This window comes from Aspergillus flavus, chromosome 3, assembly GCF_009017415.1.
Source record: "Aspergillus flavus chromosome 3, complete sequence".
NCBI lineage: Eukaryota > Fungi > Ascomycota > Eurotiomycetes > Eurotiales > Aspergillaceae > Aspergillus > Aspergillus flavus.
This window is the reverse complement of record NC_092407.1, coordinates 179,545-195,399: the sequence shown is the minus strand read 5'-3', so window position 1 is coordinate 195,399 and position 15,855 is coordinate 179,545. Positions and strand designations below refer to the sequence as shown.

The following is a 15,855-nucleotide window of genomic DNA, read 5'->3' as shown; positions in this document are numbered from 1 at the left end:
TAGTGCCCACCGAGCCTTCTCATGCATGTTCAGAAGACGGTACCCCTGACCTGGCTGACTTTCTTCAAGCGGATGTCCCTCCACAGCAGGATGGATGCCACAGCAAGCGGTAGGATGGAAAGGCCAGCAATCAACATCCGTCGTTGAGCTACCCCGTACGCCTGGATGGTAGCGTCCCGCTCTGGGGTCCCTATCGGGTACGATAGGACTTCCTCGATCGATCCGTAGAGCTCCCATGCCTTGTGTTTCTTCCCTGTGGGTAGATACTTCTCCAGGTAGAAAGGGACAGTGCTGGTCCAGATTGCACCGGAAATAGCAGATCCGATGCCTCCTCCCAATTTGGTGAACAGCCCTACCAAGGCGAAGGAGACGGCAACACTCTCGTGGCCGCCGGTGGCCATCGCTGCCATCTGCTGACAGATTACCAGAGTGCCCCCGGCTAGGGCCTTGAAGACTTCACAAAGTACGACGTATCCAATGTGACTTTGAGGTGATCGAAAATGGATCATCAGCCCTGTCCCAAGAAAGATTAATGGCATGGCGGCTAGAGCGATCCATTTAAGGCGATCGACTTTGCGAATGATCCTGTCGCGATGTCAGTGAGGAATAATAGCTCGAAAGAAGTTGTACTTACAGTCCCAGTGGTACCGACCAAAGACATGTCCCAATGGTATAGATGTTGTAAATGTAGCCCGTCTCCCGGATTCTGGTGTTAAAGGTAACCTGAAGGTAGGAAGCAAGGTAAAGATCCCAGCAGCTACGGCATGTTAGCAAGGGCTCGGTATCATGATTACGAAACAGGAAGCATACTAGAAGCTGGCAAAAAGGGACGCAGCAAGAAAGCAAGCTCCCAGCAACGTTCGATCCTTGAGCCGGTTGAATGGTAAGAAGCATACTGGGGCACAAAAGCGCTCCCAGAGCACAAATGCCATAAAGGCAAGCACGCCGAGAAAAAATGACGCTGTGGTATCCGGCGATCTCGATCTATCAGCCAAGGACATACTATCATTGCTAGCATGTGAGGCTGGGGCCAATGGGAGGAGCATCAGAACAAATGCCACTGTCACCAATGATAGTCCAATAGCTGCTCAAGTCAGTTTCTACACATATCACGTCAGAGCGGAATACCTACTATCGAACTCAATGAAATAATGCTTGACGGATCTTGCCCATGTTCTGCGACTATGAGCTTTCCGGATTAGCCCCTCTGTGTACGCCTTGCGGAGTGAGGTCCAGAGTAACCACAGGAATGGCGCCGTTACAAGTGGAGTGATGACGACGAATATCCCAAATCCCCACCACAAACCTCCTATTTCATAAATCAATTGCGCGGCTGCAGGGCCGGCAAATGTGGTGACAACATAAGGAGTTGATGCCATGCCATAAACGAACGATCGGTTTACCAAATCCGTTATATCGGAGAGAAAGATATGGAGGACGTAGTCCATTCCATTGTATCCTACCCAGTATATGACCTAATGAAGTCCTCATACAGTAAGAAATCCATTCGGCCGTATAAGGGAATGAGACTTACCTGAGCGGTGACATAGGTTTCCACGTTTCCACAAATAGCCATTAGGAAAAGTCCTATTGAAGTCAGCTGAAGTCTTGTCCGTCTCAGGAGATTCCATCCTACCTAAAGTGCATAGGCCAGTCATGATTCCAAACCCTTTCGGACGGCCCCAGACATCGATTAACATGGCACACGGCAATTTGGCCACCCCACCGACAACATTGGTCAGGACATTTGTCCTTGATATCAAAGAGTGATTGGCGAACTTCGAGTACACATACGGTGAAAGACTCCCCGTCGTTTCCTGTTGGAAAGAGTTGGTGAAAAATATCAAAAACACTCTAACCGTCAACGTCAGATTTGCTCGAAACAGTATTATGAGACTGGGGTTTCATACAAAGCGTATCCAATATGAAGAGCCTTGGTCGACCACACTGTTGCCAGAGCCTCAATCTCTGCGACTCCATGTGCCCTTCCCTCCCTGGCCTCGGCGACAGTTTCCGACGAGTCAAAAATAGGTTCATAACCCTCGTCGCGTGGGTCTTTCATGATCGGCACGGGCAAGGATCTGCTTCCCTCCGGCTCTGAGTCATGGGAAACCGCCCGTAAGAATTTCTGCATGACATTGGATACATGAAGTAGCGCGCTACTGGCCAAGGCGAGCGAGATGTATGCAGAAGCAAGGAGGTTAAGGTATAAGGGGCCACGCGAATAGGGTAGGTGAACGGGCACCTCTGGTATGTAAGAGCGACAACGCAGACAAAACTTCCCCGGAAGCAGGAAAAGTGTGTCCATTGTGGGGGAAAAGAACCAGTTCAATAGAAATTGGTACACCCACCGATTGGCTACACAAGCCTCGGCGGTTATCAGATGATCAGATAAGATCCACCGTCGGCTATTGCAAGATCCGTCGCATTCCGGCAGTGGATATAGATATCATACGTTTTCAGATTGAATCGAAAGGCGTAAGACTTAATTTATATTACAATGACGTCTCGCAATACATGCTTCTCTCAGTCATCTCACTTACACCACAGAACGATACTAATTTCACACACATCTTTCATCCCAGAACCTTGCAATCGCAGCCCAATACCTTTTTGGATCCTGTCGCATGTGTGCGACATGGCCCGAACCTTGGAACTTTTCCAACTCAATATTCTGATATCCCTTAGCCTTCGCTTCATGCCCATGCGACTCCACATCTTTGTCTCCGATCAAGGGGTCCGAGTCGGAGTATATATACAACCGTCCGCTAGTTGTTGGTATGTAGTCGGGCGAATTGGTGACTCTCCGTCCACGGACAGGAAGCGACTCTTTTCCAAACAGACCCGGTAGCCCGAAACGTAGTAGCACTATGATGGCCGCCACCAGTTTCGCCAAGAGCCTTGGGAGAAACGCGAACCCCAGCGCTACTCCGGCTGTCCAGCGTTGAAATTCACGGGAAAAGGAGTCTCCACCAGGTGTCGAGTCGAGAATGAGGCCTTGGATGGGTAGTGGGCCGATGGATTGGCCCAGGCTCAGTTGTAATGAATGCCAAACCAAAGCAGTGGCCTCCAGGTTGACGCCGCCACTGTTCGAGAAGGCATGCATGAGGATGCGGGGGTGCGATGTTCCCCGATACGTCAAGCTATCTGAAAGCTCAGAAGACGTACTTGGTTTGCGGCTACTAAGCGGCCACAATTCCTTGACCACCATGTCTCGAACAACGGCTTGATTCGTCTCTCGTCCGGCGAAAAACGTCTTCATAGTCTTCGCCATAACTATGATAATTTTAGTAGACGGGTAGAGGTCTCTGTACCCCTGGAAGTATTTTTGAACCAGGCGTACGTGTGCATCGGCCCATGTGTATAGGACAACAGTTGTGGGATCGCTTGCACTGCTGCGGCTGTCACCCTGAGAGTCTAAGAAGGGGTCATAAACATAGACGTCATCTGAGAGCTTTCGTAGCTCTGGAGGTAAAAGCGAAGGATTGACCATCGTGAAGATTGCTCCGGATGCTACTAGCGCAGACGCTGTCCGGCTGACACGACGTGGAGCTAATGCAGGGAAAGAGCCGGTAGAGAGGATCGCATAGCCCACAGCCTTTATGGATATACCCTAGACTATATGCGATATTTAACAGGTAGTCTGCGATCCAGCCAAAAAAATTGTTGAGAAGATTCATTGAGCGTTGTGTCATCCCTTGCCCTTTTAGGAAATTTCCTATTCGGGTTAGTATCTTGGCAACTGCGATGTGTTGAGATGAGGCAATATTTTTGGAGCAAGCATGGATTTCGGACAGTATATCGAAATCCAATGTTGGTTTTCTCTACTTCAGGATCGTATCCAAGGCCTACCCAAGAAATCCAAGCAAACCTGCTTGACATACTGCGCATTCACCACATGGCCCGATGTTGTGACGGTCAGATCAAGACCGGAAGATCGTTTCAGAGCATATAGCATCCCAGATACAGACCACAAACGAGCGCGCCGGTGTGTTAGCGGTAGTCCAAGTCCACCAGCCAACATCCAGGCGGAATTGAGCGCACTTGATACAGCGTTTTCCTCCCCGAGAGCAAAGAGCGCATTCTCCAGTTCTTCAACGCACTGGTAGGGAATCGAAGTATCAGTGCTTTCAGAGTCATCTTCATAGTCGAGAAACACGGAACAAATGAGTAGTAATGCCGCAATCTGTGCACTAGACTCGCAAACATCACGGTAGATATTCGACGGGATCGACGTCGGTCTCTTTGTGAGGCATCGCCACAAGATAGTGGATGGGGAGACCCTTGGCGGCGTCATTGGGATAGATTCATCCAAAGTTCGGTTCTCCGTAGATACTTCATCACCCGCCTGAATGCGATTGACAAATTGATACAGATTCCTCGTAAGAAAGCTTAAGTCCGCATCATCCCAGATGACACTGTTGGGGGTGCGGTTGATACATTCAAAGGTGATCATGAGGTGATGGAGATGAGGATTACGAATGGTGGATGCTAGAGCTTCAAGCGATTGCTGATTCTCCGTGAGGCTGCCATCTGAGCTGTCCCTCAGCAGTTGCCGGCATGCCACAAAATGAGCCTGGACGTCGCATCGCGCAAACCGGTAGTCGAGATGAAGCATTCGGAGCACGATACCAAAGCAGATCTCCCTATTTGCCGGGTGGACCGGTTGTCGCTTAGTGTCACGGTGTGTGGAGCTTGGTATACGCCGGCGAAGCAATTCTTTCTGCGCCAATGCTAGTGCTTGCCCTCGATACGTCAAGGCGGCGACTTTCATGTTCCTCTTCTTCTCGGGGGTCGTCCACAAATTGAGATCAAGCCAGTGAAATGCCAAATTGGCACGGAAAATACATTCCAGTACATCGGAGGCCCGCGAGAGGGTATGCGATAGATTTGCAGGACCGGGACAAACAGCGGGACTCACACCCCATGTGCTGTTAAGATCCGGGAAGATGTTGGTGGAGATCAAATACTCCACCATTGAAAAGCCCGACAGTCCAACCGGGGCAGGAATGGGAGAAGCGGCTACAGCTCTTGAGCCGGGGGGTGCTGGACTGTCATGGTCCTGTCCACGCTGCTTCTGGATCCTCTTTCTGATCCCGTTATGCGCCAAGTGCGCTCGAGCTCGCGTTCGACTCTTTTGGCTTTCCTGGTGGACAATGATAAGTTCGCCAGTCGTCTTCGGGCCACGAGAAGGCATCCAGAGCTAAAAGACAACACTGAGTAATGTCCTTATGCCAAACAAGTGTGGATATTGAACCCTATAGTACTAAAGGGCGTTCTGTTGCTGAGATGCACAAGAGCCGGAGTAGCCGAGGATATTCGAGCCGTATGTACTTTACTCGATTGGGAAGGATTATACTCATTAGTCAGCGACGACGCTTGTGCACATAAATTTATTGATTTTTTCGAAACTCACTTGACGAACTTCTAGATGAACCTTTGATCTGAAGCTTTATAAGAGTACATGTACAAGATGGAAGCTCCTTACAGGTATCCTTGTCTAAGAAGCGAGTGCGTTTCTTTATTATCAGCTAAATATACGGACTATGACATGACATTCCTTTTAGTATAGAGGAATGCGATAGGCATCAAATTCATAGTCCCAGGTGTCCAAGGAAGCCTGGTCATACACACAGTTCATAACGGTGCCATTCTCTGTCCATAAGGGACGCAAGGGCCAAGCGCAGATCTGCTGCTGTTCACCCTTGTGATCACCATCCAGCACGGTACCATTCAAAGTTTCTGGAACAATACTATTTTCGACCCATTCGATGAGCGTCTTGAGAGTTGCCTGGGGGAAGGGGCCATTGGCTTGATCGGTACTGGAGGCGCAGTGCGCGGCGCCGGGGACCAAGAATAAGCGGTTCCACTCATTCAACGCCTGGTTACTTTCGTTGAAAGACATGTTGGGGTACATAGTCTTACGAACAGACTCATGATAGTGTACCGAGGATCCAGCCGGAATACTTGGATCCGATTCACCATGGTAGTGAAGCACCTTTCCACCCGCGGACTGGAAAGGAGTTAGATCGGGCCATGTGGTCTGCAGGACGTCTTCGTAGCGCTGCCATCCAAGTTCCATCCAGTCTTTTAAGGTGTCGTATGTTACGTTTTCCAGGGAAGATAGAGTGTAATTCTGTAGCTGCAGGAAGCGGGGGATCCATTCGGCGGCATAGGCAGAGACCTCGAGTTCGAATTGCTTGGTTTCGGGGTTATATTTCGTTTGCGCATCATCGAAGGTGGCGGAAGGCTGGTAGAAGATATAGGCCCGACGGCCGTCAAGAGTGCGAAGGCCATCTAACATCTTCCTGGCTGCTGCTGCACCGAGCGCAGACACGGTTCCGTTCTGCGCCGGGGTTGTACCAGTTGCTGTCGTTGAGGCTGGGCAGGAGTAGGGTGCTCCAATCGTTGAATTGATATTAAAATGCAGCTTGCACAGGTCGGTCCGCGACACCACACCGTCGGACCTTCCATCCAGGCGATCGCATGCCGTAATGGTCAAATTAACGATCTTCTCCAATTCACAGGGCGGAGGGTAGTACTTGAGTGTATGCTCGACCAAGTTTCCATACAGATGGTTGGCCTGTTGTTGGCCATACCGAAGGGCAGGGGCGCCGATCACTGCGCCGTCGAACTCCTGAAATCGCTGCACCTGGCTGAATCCCTCGCGACCACCCTCGGAGCACCCCTGCCAATAGGCATACAGTTTTGCGTCTCCCGTGCCATAAAAGTTCTTTGTCAAAGCCTTTCCGATGACACTTAGCTCATGGTGCGCCTGGTAGCCAAACATATAAAGTGCTTCATAGTTGATCGTGCCATTGGCCAGCAGGAATACTTGGTCAAACTGGGTGTAAAAGCTGCCGAAACCTCCGTCAGTGATGCCAGCCGCGGCGCCATATTGAACACCACCCGGAAGCTGCTGTTCGTCGTGATTGATCGCAAAACCACCTCCACCAGTGGATAGCCACCGGTTTTGGAACTGGTCTGGAGCTGGCATCCATAATTTAAGATGAACTCGATCGTTGCGTCCAGGGTGGGCGTACGTGAGAGTCACGTTGCAGAAATCATAGGCGGATGCTGCTGGGAAGTAGTCACCTCCGGGGGTGGAAGCATTGTAGACGGCATTGGTGGTAATAGAAGATGAATCAATTACAAGACCATTGATGAGGTCAATGGAGGGCAGAGCCGACTTGACATGGCTGTTCGTGCAAACATCGCTAAGGCTAGCAGCCTGTGCCACTGTGAGAGTGGCTGCTCCCGCGAGGATGTTTAGCGCCGACCTCATTTTTATTCGAGAGAAAGACAAGTAGGACTGACAAGCTCATTTGCATTATGGGTGTAGGGGCGAGCTTTTAAACTGTGCGTCATCACCAACCTCCGTAGCTAAGCATTGGGCTGTGGGGATTAAACCAACAATCTCTCCAATAATGTGATGTAGATAGGCCCACGGGTCTCAATTTCCCTCTCGACTCAAGCAAATCGTGCTTTCAAGGCCGGGGTCCCATCGGCTTCTGGTCGTTTTGTGGAGATTTGTGGAGACTTGCCCATGGGGTAAGGGAAGCATGGAGGTGGGAAAGCGTATAGCCGGACCCGTTGCATTCAGCCATTGTGGGGAGAAAGGGGCATCCATCACTGGTAGCTTGGAACCGATGTTGTTTTCCCCATGTAAACAATGGTCATAGTTGTCCTCCGCGTCATCAGTGCATCCTGGACAGAGCGTTTCGTGACTGGCTCAGAACTGGGGCCCAGTTAAGCTGGTCACAGGACCTCTTAGTTGTTTCCCCTAAAAGACATAGGCATCGAAATGTATATGAGCTTACCAATATATAATCAGGATCTGCCGAAATTCTAGCAGTGAGAACGACTGATGCTGTCGCTTCTCGGAAGTCCCGACATCGGAATTCCCCTCGATTTGTCTCTGTTGGCACCTGACCTTGATATCCCTAATTTCTTTTCTTTCTTTTCTCCATTTGCCTCATGCAGCATAAATATCTTCTTTCGTGTGTTTCAAGTAGTCAGGCAAAAATTAATCGATCTGATCGTTCATCATTAAATCTAAACTCAATCGCTATGCCCCCGTTTCTATGGTATCAAAGAATGAAAAGAGGAATTGGGAATAAAGAAAATGAAAATGAGGGAGAGTGGATAATTTAATACATGAATTTGAGGGAATCAAAGGAGCGATGATTCGTAAGAATTAGAATCATATCAAAATGGTCGAAGGATAGCGCCATGGAAAATAAATGAAGTGAGTAGTAATGTTGCGATTCCCTTCAAGGGGAATGGGAGATGGTTCGACAAGACCTATCTTGGCTGACCTCCACATTAGTCTCGATCTCTGTATGTGCATAGATCTTGCCCTGAGGTATGATCCGTTCCTGACTCTGCGTCCCTCCATACCCTATCTGCGTACCAATCATGTTGTCCCCGTCTGGCTGTCGAGGATCCATGGAGTCCAGGCCAATGTTCTGCTCTGGGACTTTGGAAAAGCCGGAGAACTTCCTGGCATCGTGGCTGCCGGACCAACCACTGTATCCTTTGTCGCGAGAATACTCTCCGATAAGTCTTGGAATAAAGCGGGAGGCAATTGGTTTGAACGAGGGGATGGAGGAGGCGAAGATACCGGCATTGATCTCGATCACAGACCAATACATCGCCTCGGCAATCACCCATGTAGAATCTGGGTCAGACAGCATGGCAGGTATGTAGGTAATGCGAATGATCGACGAGACACAGGCACTATAGATAGAGGAGTCATAATGTCAGGGCATATCCACAAGATGTATATCATAAATCAGGGACTTACAACAACCCGATGCAGAGGATGAACCCCAGTGCAACCTTTTGTTTGACCGGCACTTGGAGCTTGAATATCACTCGGAGGGGCAGGGTATATGTCATGATATCGGTCAGAATATTCAGAGCGGCGTTCGCAAGGTAGAACACGTTGATGTTTACACACGTCCCCGGGAGCGTGCTTTTCCAAGCCTTTTCAATAGGTCGACACTGAAATGCTGCCACCAAGACAAACGAAGAAGCCTGTGCGACAATCACGCCTAACATGCACACCGAGAGTCGGGTCAGAAGCCGGTCGCCGAGACGAGTATAGAACTGACAAACGGACGACTTGACGAAGCCCAATGTGGCCAAGTAGCACATCGAGCTTATCCAAACCATCTAGCACACAGTCAGAGGAAATAATCATAACTACCCTGGGGTTGGAAATATACCAGGGAGTAAGTCTCCATTTTGTTCGGATCGACGTCCGCGATATGCGAACCTAACCCATACTTCACCGCTGGATGAGAGAGTTAGTGTCGTCGAGATCATGAGAGTGGCCCATACTCACACACAACGGTTACGCCAGAAAAGGCCCATGAAGTAAGCTGGTTATATGAGCGACAGCATTCAGATAAATCGAACTTGATCTCCTTACACAAGCACAAACAATCAGATCTAGGAATGTTTAGCCATCATCTTCCTTTCCCTTCCGGTTAAGCTGCACTCACAGTCATCGTACCCCATCTTCTGTAGAACAAAGATGCGTGAGAAGAGCCGAAGACATATGATGATGAAGGTCCAGATTGCAAAAAAGACCGCAACCGCGGTCACTGTTGGACCCTTTGAATCCGCCATTGTTGTAACTGCGAACCCAATGCTGGTGGTGAACGAACGACTAGCAGTCACTCATTTGAAATCTCTGGTACTCCCGGAGGCCGTCTTTATGAGGTCTTCCCGTTCTTCTTTTCTTTCTTCCGTCTCTCACTCCACTATTAAAACACTAGGGTGCAGTCCAAAGGATGGTTCTGCATCGCCGAACCTAAATCATCGCGGACGATCAAAGCGAGACGCTAACAATTTTGATCGCCACATGGTGGGCATGACCTATACAGGACTGTATTTTATATATCATTGTGACTGGTCTTCCTCGTGAAATGCTGCATGCCAAGTCAATCTTGGCGCCGATGGGCGACAGTATTTCCCCAATAGGCGCAGTTGGGAATGAAGCCGTGGGCTTCACTCCTTTCCTTACATGTTAGCCGGGCCATCATTCCCCAGTTCCTCCATTGATAGTCTATAAGCGTTCGTCCCACGGGGTATCCCCCCTTTTCCCGAGAAAGGAAACTAAGGCCATAGAAACAGTGTCGACGGCGATATCTCCGAATTCCTCCGTCGGCATCTTGTCCGAAAGCAGATGTTCGAGATGTCAATCTCCACTCCTTCCAGTGGCGAAAGATGGAAGATGAAACCAGATCAACTCCGCTTTTGAAGGTGATGCTGGTTGCTATTTTGGTACAAAGACACTAACTATTCCTACCTAGGGTGCGTATCTCCTTGTACCTATACTCCGTACTCCGTACAACAAAACTAATGGTTCAATCTCTCGACCGGCAACTACGTCCGTCTGGGGTCACTAATGACTCGGCATCACTCCTCACCAGTAGCTAGGTACACAATCAGAACCTGGCACGGACAATACGTTGGTACGGAGTAGAGCTCTGGAAGGTAAAGTAGTGCCTTCTTATAAAATTCCCAAACGGGTAGTGAGACGGCAGGGCCCCGAAATTGGGAGGTTGAGGCTATAGCGACATAAACAGCTTTCAATTCTCGAAGTGTTTTGGAATACATAGTTTTAATTTCTCCTATTTTTCTCTGATTTATTTCCTATTAGGGTGTTACCTTATTTTATTTTATTTTCGCTTCTGTCCTGTTGCCTATTCGGAAGTTCGTAAACTCCCCACTTTTGCCTCACACTAAGCTGTAGTTTCATCCTTCGGTACTTTTGCTCTTTTTATTTCTTAATTCTCTCTTTCGGTTTGCCCCCTTAACAAGCGAGTTACGTCTTACCTGTGTGGCAGATGCATGAATCGAGATGATCAAGCAATGGCATTGTCCTGTCACCAGCGGTCGGGATTTGGTGTACTTGGCCGAGTCAGTTCACGTTACATTTTCGATTAAATCTCGATTGTATATAATACGGACATTGTGGATCTATCACACGGGCGAGAACCAGAGTCCTCGCCCATCCCTCGCTTGTTAGTTCCGGAGTATCAAAAGTGGCACCGATGCAGCCGAGCCATCAAATGGGATAGAGCCGCGGAAGCCCTCCCGGAGCGCGACAGACATCGTCCGCCCAATCTTTAGCTTGATGGTCCCCACACCAAAGAGATAACACACGACGGATACACAGAGCCGATGTTGTCGCGGACTCGCAGTTCCCGGTGGATCACTGTGGATCCACGTTAGCACGCCCTGTCAGTCAAGAAATGGAATTTTATTAAGAATTTTCTAAGGTAGGCCCCGGTAGATTGACGACGAGGCTTGTGCCCGCAGGAGACAAGCAGCAAGATTCACGGTCGAACAACCGCCATGACAGGGGACAGTAGTCCGTTTGATGCAGAAGAATTGCTCTTGGAGAGTCTGAAACGGCTTCAATCTCTCGCGCCCTATCAGCCTCCACGCACCGAAGACCAGTACGCCCTAAAACGCTCGGCCTCCCGCACTAGAGCGACGGCGCATTCGCTATGGATGGATATTGTTCAGTTGATTCCCGCGGCACTTGGGGTCAGAACTCAAGCCAATAATTCCCGGCTTTTGGAGAAAGCACTTAGTATAGAGCGATCATGATTGGAGAGCAAATGGTGGAAAACTTTTCCCAGAGCGGCCCCTCTGAATGGTAGAGTAGTTAGCTGCATCACGTATTTCTAATCAAACACGTCGGTGACCCCCCTAAAGATGATCATCACAAGGAAGTGGTGGTGAGATTATACCCAAGTGCACGGCTATTCGCTCTCCCTCCGACATTTTGGGCTGGACCGCAAAAAGTACAACATAGCTCATGAGTGAAATGATGCACAGTTTCCACGACAATCGTCGGCTATTTCTGGCATAAGCCGCACTGGGGGGCAAGCAATCCTGTCGAGTTTTGATTCCTTTTTCTTTCTTACTGATTCTGCGTCCTTTTCATTATTGTTCGTGGATCTGGGTCGTTCGTGATAATGGTTCTTGCAGGGGAGGACCTGGTCGCAATGTTCACTGTTACCCACGTCATCCTTGCCTTGGGTGCATATGTCGCCCTCCGATTCGCTTATCAGATTGTGTACTATCGCTTTTTCCACCCCTTGTCCGTCTTTCCGGGCCCTTTCTGGGGCAGCGTAACCAGACTTTGGATCGCATGGCATAATCTACGTGAGACCGAAGTGCCTACGGTCTATGCACTGACCAAGAAATACGGTATGATCCTTCAAGTCTCCGCTGCAGGGATCCTTGAGCTAATGTGTGGATGGCTTGCAGGACCCGTCGTACGGATCACTCCAACGCTCCTTCTTGTCAGCGACCCCACGAAACTGCCAGACATCTACCACCGGAATGCAGATAAAACAGGTCACTATATCACCGGGTCGTTCGGAGAGACCGAATCACTGTTTAACATTCGGTCACACAAGACCCATGCGGCGTTTCGCAAGCATATTGCGGGTCCTGTATGTACATTCATGCATATCAATCCGGCCCAGCAAAGCCCGATCTGACAACTCAAATAGTATAGTTTCTCCAACGTAAAGCGGATGGAACCATTGGTTGACGCCCGGATCGACGATTGGTTGAACAAATTGGACGAGACCTTTGCCAGCACTGGTGCAAAGTTCGATTTCGCATGGTGGGCAGTGTAAGAGTCAACCACCGCCAAACACGATCCGCGTAGAATCGAACTAACTGGAACTTCGGGAAATCAATAGATACGTCGCATACGATGTAATCAGTGAGATCGGCTTTGGGGCGCCATTCGGTTTTATCGAACAGGGCAAAGATGTTGGAGGTCTCATTCAGGGCTTCCACGACGGCCTCCCTGCGTTTGGTCTCCTCGCGCGCCTGCATCCCTTTACCAGCTGGATGAAGACCACGTTCATGAAGAAGTACCTAGTTGCCAAGCCTGAAGATAATACGGGTATTGGAGTGCTGATGCGCTTCCGGGATCGATTAATTGAGCAACGCTTACGCGAGATCGCTGAAGGCAAAGATGTTGGTCGTGTGGATCTTCTGCAAACGTTCATCGATGCCCGCACGGAGGACGGCAAGCCCCTTGATATGGACTATCTGAAGGCCGAAGTCTTGCTGGTTCTGCTGGCAGGCGCCGATACCACTGGCACGGTTTTCCAGTCTCTCGTCAACCACCTGCTCGTCAACCAGGAGGTCTACGAACGGATGATGGAGGAGATTGACACGGCCAGTCGCAAGGGCCTCATTCCCGAGACTATCCCCCAGTACGACGCTATCCAGGAGCATCTTCCATACTACGTCGCATGTGTCCGCGAAACGTTGCGACTGAACCCACCGGCGCCGAATATCTTCCCTCGTTTTGTGTCGGAACCAGGTATCGAGCTTTTTGGTAAGTTTGCTCCAGCCGGCACAGAGGTTACCGGCAATCCATGGATCATGCACCGTGACACGGCGCTTTTTGGAGAAGACGCAGAGGAGTTCCGTCCGGAGAGATGGCTGGACCCGGAGAAGGCGAAGCTGTACAACAAGTATATTTTCACTTTTGGATATGGCACCCGAGTCTGTCTGGGTAGGGATATTGCGATGGAAGAATTATTCAAGGGCCCACTGCAGGTACGTCCATGAGGTTACCGTCCCGTCGCTTCACGCTTGCTAATCTCATGATACTTCAGTTCTTCCGTCGGTACACCCCCTCTATCGCGACTGACAAGCCATCTGCGAGGTTCGAAGTCAAAGGTGGAATCGGCTATTGGCGGGATATGTGGGTCTCCATCAACAGGCGACCGGCTGTGAAGCCTCTATGATTTTTAGTTGTTTATCTCTTGATACTGTGATACCAATATGCAACTATTCTTAGCTTCTGTTTAAAGCGCTTGAAAGGCTTCTTTATCCACCACCGAGATCAGCTGGGGCCCATTGGAGCATGTATCTCTACGGTGCAGAACTAACGCTATGGATGTCTGAAGGGGAAGGAAAGTATTTAAACACTATAACAACACATATGTACATACACTTCAGAGTTCTGCAACAATGAGGGGAGGATATACCACCGTGACTCTTTCATAACACCATTATATTTCATTCGCACGGCGTTGATATTGCTCTGTCCACAATCTTGCTCAAGTTCCGCGCTCCACGCATTCTCGACATGGGCTATGGCGTAAATGCCGTCCGGCTTTTAAGCAGCTGAGGCTCGTGTGCAGTACGCCGTGGCTTCTCGGCTCATGTCTAAAGCCGTGATGACCGGCTAGACGTACTCGAGCTCGGCGTCGACTCCACCTGTCGGAGGTGATCTAGAACGACATGTAAAGAGCTACCTTCAAGGCGCGGCTTAGAACCGGGGAGTCTGGGAAGACCGATTTGGTTATGCCAAACGACATCCATACCAGCCGCTGCTGCACCGACGACATCGCCATTGCTGCCTGCGACAAAGAGAGCATCTCGAGGCTCCACCCCCAAGGCCGACAGGATCGTACCGTATGCTTTCGGATGAGGCTTATAGAAGCCGGCTTCTTCGGCAGTCACGAATGCATCGAATTCCACACCACACAACGCAACGGCTCGACGGCCGAGTTCCGCAGAACAGTTGGAGACGACTCCCAAGCGATATCCTTTTTCTTTCAACTGTAGTAAGACCTGCTTTGTCTCGGGCCAAGGGCGCATCTGATCCCAATTGTGGATCAGGGCTTTGGGTGCACTGGCCGGGAGGCCGGCATCTTTCGCTGACTCGTAGACGAGATCTTCATAGGGACGGTATGCGCCGCATCCAAATGTTAACTCGAGATATCTTGTGCGCCACCGGTAGGATGCTTTGCGGTCATTGTTTGCGGCCTCGGCCCATAAGGACCAGCTGTCCAGGAGGGCTGTGAGAAGGTCGAAGACAATTGCGTGAGGAGCCATCTTTGTTTGGATTTATCTTTTCACAGGAAAGGAGTGAGTGTGTCCGGTTTTTATATTCTTTCTTTCTTTCTTAATTTTATGGCACTTCATGTTGGATGTAACGGCGGAGATACTATATATAACCCTGCCATTATAGATCGGTACCCTAAACATTTTCGTCCGGGTGAACATCAAGGCTGAAGGATTACCCTAACAAAGAACTCGGTTTCCAGGTATACCCGCGCAACAAAGAAAAGAATATTGGGGTCGCTATTCCGATTTATAAGAAGCTTTGATATCTACTGTAGTGTGTTTACTGTCCATTATTAACGTTGCTGCAGGTGCTTATGCATAGGCGCTGATCCCTGCAGTGTAGGAGTCAAGTGGAAGGGAAAATATATCATTGGACTCTCATTGGCAGCCTTCTTTATTAACAGGTTAACAACCTCCGAACCTGCCTTTTTGACATTGCTTAATAGACTGCGAGGGAAATGTCTATTAATACAATTTATCTACATGACTTCCTATACTGCAGAGCATTAATTCCCTCCAGAAAAGTACGACATGCAAGGTATCATGTGTGGAACGCCATGGTTCTTCTGATTGGCCGCATCCGGACTGGTGACATCACATGAAGCTGGACGAACCCTACAACTGAGGAAGAAACGTCCTACTGATGTTTTGGTTTCAAGCCACCTTCCACGGCAGATGTATCTGGATGATAGTGATACCCAATCGCTGCGGAGTTGGACAGTCCACGTTGAAGTTCAACACCACCCTGGAGGAACAAATGAAGCATAGACAAATGGCAAAATAGAAAGAGAGGGCTTATGAACGAGACTCACGCCTTCCAATATTTCCTACCTTTTGAAGCTTTTAATCTTTCCGGGGTTGTTCGATGACTTTAGATCTGTCATGGTTACATCGACCTTGGGCGAAGAGCAACCATGGTTCGAGCAGCCTTACGAGAAGAGTGAA

At 49.6% G+C, this 15,855-nt stretch overlaps 5 protein-coding genes across 5 annotated transcripts; 1 reads left to right on the top strand and 4 right to left on the bottom strand.

The window, feature by feature from the left end:
* Positions 1 to 29: 29 nt before the first annotated feature.
* On the bottom strand, positions 30 to 2,308 carry F9C07_4222 (putative siderophore iron transporter; the record flags this gene model as incomplete). The annotated part of the gene is made up of 7 exons (XM_041290803.2): positions 30 to 585; positions 635 to 757; positions 811 to 1,084; positions 1,133 to 1,475; positions 1,535 to 1,587; positions 1,637 to 1,854; positions 1,911 to 2,308. 7 exons carry the CDS (start codon positions 2,306 to 2,308, stop codon positions 30 to 32), a joined length of 1,965 nt encoding a protein of 654 aa, XP_041143925.2.
* A 255-nt stretch (positions 2,309 to 2,563) lies between these two features.
* On the bottom strand, positions 2,564 to 5,197 carry F9C07_2066786 (uncharacterized protein; the record flags this gene model as incomplete). Its single annotated transcript, XM_071508716.1, has 2 exons — positions 2,564 to 3,613; positions 3,872 to 5,197. 2 exons carry the CDS (start codon positions 5,195 to 5,197, stop codon positions 2,564 to 2,566), a joined length of 2,376 nt encoding a protein of 791 aa, XP_071364751.1.
* A 366-nt stretch (positions 5,198 to 5,563) lies between these two features.
* On the bottom strand, positions 5,564 to 7,285 carry F9C07_4221 (putative tannase; the record flags this gene model as incomplete). The annotated part of the gene is made up of 1 exon (XM_071511200.1): positions 5,564 to 7,285. One exon carries the CDS (start codon positions 7,283 to 7,285, stop codon positions 5,564 to 5,566), a length of 1,722 nt encoding a protein of 573 aa, XP_071364750.1.
* Positions 7,286 to 7,635: 350 nt separating this feature from the next.
* F9C07_1363759 (uncharacterized protein) lies at positions 7,636 to 10,032 on the bottom strand. Its single transcript, XM_071508021.1, has 7 exons — positions 9,510 to 10,032; positions 9,437 to 9,456; positions 9,350 to 9,386; positions 9,231 to 9,298; positions 8,807 to 9,177; positions 7,821 to 8,739; positions 7,636 to 7,754 (listed from the first exon to the last, which is right to left on the bottom strand). The coding sequence occupies exons 1-6, from the start codon at positions 9,634 to 9,636 to the stop codon at positions 8,274 to 8,276; spliced, it is 1,089 nt and encodes a 362-aa protein (XP_071364749.1). The 5' UTR covers positions 9,637 to 10,032; the 3' UTR covers positions 7,636 to 7,754; positions 7,821 to 8,273.
* A 1,967-nt stretch (positions 10,033 to 11,999) lies between these two features.
* On the top strand, positions 12,000 to 14,628 carry F9C07_4219 (putative cytochrome P450 monooxygenase; the record flags this gene model as incomplete). The annotated part of the gene is made up of 4 exons (XM_071511199.1): positions 12,000 to 12,482; positions 12,543 to 12,667; positions 12,762 to 13,262; positions 14,388 to 14,628. The coding sequence occupies 4 exons, from the start codon at positions 12,000 to 12,002 to the stop codon at positions 14,626 to 14,628; spliced, it is 1,350 nt and encodes a 449-aa protein (XP_071364748.1).
* Between the last annotated feature and the right edge of the window lie 1,227 nt (positions 14,629 to 15,855).

Coding starts and splice junctions, on each gene's coding strand:
- F9C07_1363759 (XM_071508021.1), bottom strand. CDS start 9,636: ATGGCGGATTCAAAGGGTCCAACAGTGACCGCGGTTGCGGTCTTTTTT. Junction 9,457..9,509: donor GAAGATGGGGTACGATGACT/GTGAGTGCAGCT, acceptor AAACATTCCTAG/ATCTGATTGTTTGTGCTTGT. Junction 9,178..9,230: donor AAATGGAGACTTACTCCCTG/GTATATTTCCAA, acceptor ACTGTGTGCTAG/ATGGTTTGGATAAGCTCGAT.